Genomic DNA, 6,000 nt, shown 5'->3' on the forward strand with positions numbered 1-6,000 from the left:
TCTAAAATAATTCTGATATAGTTTTTTCATGAGTTTGGTATCTTTTATGGTTTAAGGTTAATTAGTAGAGACAATGAAATTCGTGGCAAAAAAGTTAAAAATTGGCGTGTGGCAAAATGATTCCCCAAATAAATAAATAATTCCCTAAACGTCATTAAAAGGAATGATGTCACAACAGGACCTCGAACTCCATACTAAATGTCCGTCACCAGTTAACGTCAGCACGAACAGAATTTTCTCCAAGTCGCACATCGGCAATATGCAATACGCAACAGTTGCACTGTGTATTGAGACGAAATACTCGAAATGTGTTGGGTGAAATTCAAACAAAAGTATATCAATCTGTTCTCTATCTTTTTCTCTGTCAAAACTTGTTTTCAGATTGTAAAACTAAGTTAGCAAACTTTACCAATAATCAATTACAGTTACCAATCAAACGACACTGTTTCAATCACCCCGAACCTATTTTAAGCAGTTTCCATCTGTTTGCAGGCGTTTTTTTTCAGCACCCGAAGTGGCTCCTGAATGGCTGCAATATAGGTCGATTTGTTTCGTTTATTGTTTGTGCACAGATTTCTTGGTGATTAACGGTATTTCAATATTCGTAAAATCGTAGCACAGCTAGACAATCAAAGTTTTCGTTTCCATCATTGAAATTGTCAATATTGATCAAAATTCAGGAGTTTCAGGCCTGTTTTCTTCAACTGATTAAAACAGGCGCCACTGCTTAAGCCGTTCCAACCGACATAAAAACTATATGATTGTTCTCCTTCCACGCACACTCGATAATTTCGTCTAATTTCTCGTCATTGGCTGGTAAATGGCTATTGTAGTCCCTAGCATCCTGCCCAGCAACTTCTATCCCAACCTTCTCGTGGTACCAGCCGGGATACGAGTAACCAAGCAAAGATCATGGTAATCAACCCGTGGTGGGACCTCGGTCGTATGCTGACAGGAAAGAGGGAGGTAGGTTGATCTCTTCGGAGGAAAGCCCAGCCTTTCTGAGCATCTGTTTCCCAGGTTAGGGGCGGCTCATTACAGCGTCTGACCCGGAGCGGGCGGCTGAATAAAGAAATGTACTTTCTCGAACGCTACATGCAAGATGGCAGCCCCATCACGAGACTCGGTAGCGTGGCCCTAGTAAGGCAACCTACGTGAACAATTACACTACGAAGATTCAAGAAAATATAACTCGGAATATTCGGCAAACCGGACCACTAGTGGAAACTCGGTACCTGGAACTGCAAGTCGCTAAATTTTGTGGGCGGAGACAGGGTGCTGCTTGAGCAGCTCGAATTCCGCAAGTTTGGCATCGTGGCTCTGCAGGAGATCTGTTGCAAAGGTGAGAAAGTGTGGAAAGTCCGTGAAGGCAAGGCCCAGTTCTACCAGAGTGGTTGAGCAACCAACGAGCTGGGAACGGGTTTTTGTGTTATGGGTAGAATGCAGGATCGCGTGATCAGTTGGAAGGCGATCAACGAGGGATGTGTCTATTGATGATTGAAGGTCGTTACTTTAACTACAGCATCATCAACGTACACTGCCCGCACGAAGGAAGACCTGACAACGAGAAGGAATCGTTCTACGCGCAGTTGGAGGCAACATACAACGGCTGCTCGTCACGGGACATCAAGATCGTCATCGGGTATATGAACGCCCAGGCTGGTAGGGAAGCGATGTATAGACCAGTGATAGGGCCTCACAGCCTACCACGCAAAGATATCCACAAAGCCACCTGGAGATCACCTGACCTCCGAACAACAAATCAAATTGACCACGTTCTCATTGATGACCAAACATTACAAACATAAGCTCCCTCCGGGGTGCGGATATCAATTCAGACCACCACCTAGTAGCAGTACATATGCGCTCACGGTATTTCACATACGTCAAAATCGTCCTCCTCGGTCAAACATCCGGCAGTTGATCAACTCGCAGGCTGTCGAGAACTACGCGCGCCTACTCGATGAGGCACTACCTTTCACAGAAGAATTATGTGCTTCGGCTCTCGACGATAGATGGGGGAAATATCGATGAACCCGAAATGAGTTGACCACGATTCTGAGGAGGAAGAAGCGCCAGCAGGAGGACAAAGATCGTGAAGAGCTGGAGCAACTGGTGAACCAATCCCGTAAAGTTTTAAAACAGCATAGATGAGCGTTCCAGCATCAGAGCGTCACAATGTTTAACAGGATTTATTTTCCTTTTTTCTTTAAACACGGTCAACATAAGAACATATCAATCGCATTCCAAAACCCATCGCATGAAATACATTGACATAAGACAGCCTGTCATAATTCTACATTAATCTTGCGGTCGTGTTTCAAATACAACCTCTTCTACTATTTTTTCTTAAATATGAAATGGATTTTTTTTTCATCGCAACCAGGCTTCGTATATTTTTCAGGTTTGAAACTGTATTCTGTAAAAATGTTCCTTCCATTTCAAATTCAAAAATCCATTGTTGCACAAAAACAAATTTATGCCACATCCCAACCAACACATTTCAGCTTATAAATATTCAGTAGAACAATAAACCGTTTTCATGCTGTTTGCGTGCATGCTTTTAACTCATTGTGTTTGTTTATGCACTTTGCTTCAGATTAAACTTAAAATTTAAGCCTGAGAATTCATCTAACACTCAGTTAAGTGGGTTTTATTATACAGGTTTTTCGCATGGCTGGTACCGCTACGAACATTAAAAATCCTTTTAGTCTATATAGTACTAACACTTACTATGATTGAGTGTGTAGCTCGCATGTGGCAGGCAAGGCTATGTCGAGCGTATTTCTAACGTAAAGGTTGAAAAGTAAGTACGTCATTTTAGGAAATCCCTTTTTATTTTGTTATTCTAGCTACGACTCTGTATTAACTAATGGAAAATATTTCGTTCAAAACAACAAGCACAACTATTTTAGCAACTTCATATATCCCGTTTGGCCGTTACGCATCAACAACCATTTATAAAAAAAAGTCATGAGACGCAGTTGCTGAGCGGGTTTTGCTTTGTGCTGCGAAGCGTCGCTGACTTCAATGCACTACAGTCACGGTAAGCGAGAACCCTTTTTAAGAACTGTTTATTGCTCATCAACCGCTAAGCCATAGCCGATTGTGTTTTGTCGCGTCGCATCGTGTCGGCCCGATCAGCCGAAACCAAGTTTGTGGTAACCTTGAGGTAATAGCCCAACCCCATCGGGTGTCGATAGGTTAACAAGAAAAATCTGCACAGCAGAAGAAAAAAAAAGTTTCAATTTCTCAATCAATTGTCTGAGAAGAGAATCGAAAACTTCAGCCTCTTGCGCGTTAGGTAACACAAAACTCGACACTTCCAGGAAGTTATAATTATATTCGAAATCAAAATCTGAAAAGAATAATTCAACTGAAGCTATCCGGTTGGGTTATTTGTTCCCATGACGATTCAAAATACTGTTCTGCTCGTACCAACCAACAACGGAGCAGCATTGCTGCTCCAGACGCTCTGCCGCTTCCTTAATCTATCAAACGTCAGAAAAAAGTAACAACACAAAAAACGGCAACAAAATCCAAATCACGTAACAAACATAAACTTAATTACATTTCACGCCGGTATACTGCTGACCAGGAACCGCGACCACCGCTAGCAGAACAAAGAGTAGGATTCTCTCCACGTATCGTAAAGTCATGTTGGACACGGTTGCGGAACTTCGACACTTTCACGCTTCTACACTAGTGGGTAGGTATCTAAATCTTATTTTTTGTCCACACGTAACCTAAAGGATTTCACACATTAACTTCGCCTAACGGCCATAACAAACCGTGCGAACACTTCACAAATGTCGGATGACGAATGATCGCCCGTGTCTTCGCGGTCGCACTCGTGATTAGCTGATATTCGTCACTCAGAAGGAGGTGTTAAAAGATCAAGAGCACCTCAAAGGAACTTTCGCGCGCGCCAGTGTGCAAATACTAACTGAGCTGGTTGCAGTGTTGTAATCATGTTTTAAAACACAAACAAGGCTCAAGCTCTCATTCATCGGAAAGCTCGCGAACTGGAGAATGACGGCAGCGTTTTGCTCTCCGCGCGCCGGTTGCGAAGTTCTCTTATCCGAGCGTTCGCTGGTAGAAAACAAAATCGTGCTGATCTACGAGATCAACTGAGATTACGGAGACCGGCTTCCATCCGCGAGGCACAGCTGATGTTTATCAGATGTGCGGCTTTCCGCGAGCGTCCGTCTGTCGCATATATTCTCACACCGGCTACCAGCTAACGCTAGTCTGCATTTGTTCAATGCATTCGACGGCGCTGCCATCCTAATTAGCTACCTCATGGATCAATGCCGGTGGAATTTGATGGCAATGTTGGTTCTCAGAATACCGTTTGCTGGAACCAGTTTGTGATCGTGCTCGTGCATTCGCTTTGAGTTGCAGGGATTGGATTTTACAAAATTTGATCTCGAAATTGTTAATGTTTGTAATTTTAACCACCCCGTATTAGCAAATTGGTTGTTTTTCTACCTAGTTTTTGATAGTTAATTTATGATAAAAATCTTATTTAGTGAGAACTAAGATCTGAGAACTGCAAAAAAAACTTCACCACCTAGTGTGAATAATAATCATCATTCGGCTGCAGCACGAAGTATATGACATCATAGACATGAAGCAGTTCTACCATATTCCGCTATTTCCGTAAACTAAAAAGCTAATGGGACCATGGTTCGTTTCTTCTCGTGTAGAATTCAGTCTCCCACGTGCTCTTATGCCACTTAAGAAGGCGATCCGCGCAGGTATGAACAACGAGGCGCAGTGTGAACTAGAATGACTAACTGTGTGACCTCTAAAATGTGAGTTAATATGATTCAACGATTTATATTTTTAAACCACGTTTGAAAGAATTTCCCCTTATTCAGCTTTTCTCCACGAGCGGAATTCCCATCGTTTCGCCGCCAGTGAACTGATTTGGTTTCAATGCAATGGTTGCAAATCCCGCAACATCGAGAGCAGAATCGGTGCAAAAATATAACATTGAATAGTTCTCTGGGGAAAGCTACGTTGCACGTTTTATTATTATATTTCTTCACAAGATATCCACGAAAATTAGGAATATTGATTAATTAATACAACAATTGTAATGCCGTTATTTTTATGGCAGCGGTAAAATGTAGCATGAAATAAAAGAGATTAGTCGGGTTCGAGTTGAATTTCAACAAATACCTGATAACTATGATTATTTTTTTTTTCTTCATCTATAGTTTATTTGACACGGCACAAATACAATTCAATGTTTAACGGCGCCAATTATATCTGGTAGCTTACTTTCTAAAGTATCTTAATAACTAAAAGCTGGGCCAAGATATTACGGACTGGCATATTGGGTTGTTTCCATCGGGCCTTGAGAGTATCGTGCGGGTCTGATTGCTGTTTCCGGATCCGGGGTCCTAACGTGTTCTTGTCGTTTGGTTGAATGTAGGCGGAAGGGAATAGGATTAAACTGGGGCGTGGATGGATTTCAGGAAAACGTATATAAGGGACATGTAGGATAGGTCACGGCTCGCCAAGACATCACGAACAGGAACAGCCGGCTGCCTACCTTCGGCCTGCAGGGAAGCTATTAATCTAGACCTGGCGTCACGGTGTACAGGGCATGACCAAACAACGTGCTCTATGTCGTGATAACCTTCACCACAGGCACAGATACCACTTTCCCCGAGCCCAACACGACGGAGATGCGCGTCAAATCTATAGTGATTGGACATAAGCCGGGACATCACGCAAATGAAATCCCGACCTACATCCAACCCCTTGAACCACGGGTTCGTCGACACCTTGGGGATTATGGAATGTAACCACCTTCCCAGTTCCCCCTTGGTCCAAGAATTTTGCCAACTGATGATCGTATTCTGACGTACAAATGCGAAAAATTCATTAAAGGCAATTGGTCTTTCATAAATATCACCGTTTATTGCGCCCACCTTAGCCAAAAAGTCCGCTTCCTCATTGCCCGGTATCGAGCAGTGAGAAGGGACC

General features: G+C 42.8%; 1 protein-coding gene across 1 annotated transcript in view; it reads right to left on the bottom strand.

The window, feature by feature from the left end:
• LOC129724475 (tyrosine-protein phosphatase non-receptor type 23-like) overlaps positions 1 to 3,950 on the bottom strand; it is a 40,406-nt gene extending 36,456 nt beyond the window's left edge. Inside the window, exon 1 of the mRNA XM_055679411.1 lies at positions 3,572 to 3,950. Coding sequence (XP_055535386.1) covers positions 3,572 to 3,659 — 88 coding nt within the window. The 5' untranslated portion in view covers positions 3,660 to 3,950. The remainder of the gene's footprint in view (positions 1 to 3,571) is intronic.
• Between the last annotated feature and the right edge of the window lie 2,050 nt (positions 3,951 to 6,000).

This window comes from Wyeomyia smithii, chromosome 2 (genome assembly GCF_029784165.1).
Source record: "Wyeomyia smithii strain HCP4-BCI-WySm-NY-G18 chromosome 2, ASM2978416v1, whole genome shotgun sequence".
NCBI lineage: Eukaryota > Metazoa > Arthropoda > Insecta > Diptera > Culicidae > Wyeomyia > Wyeomyia smithii.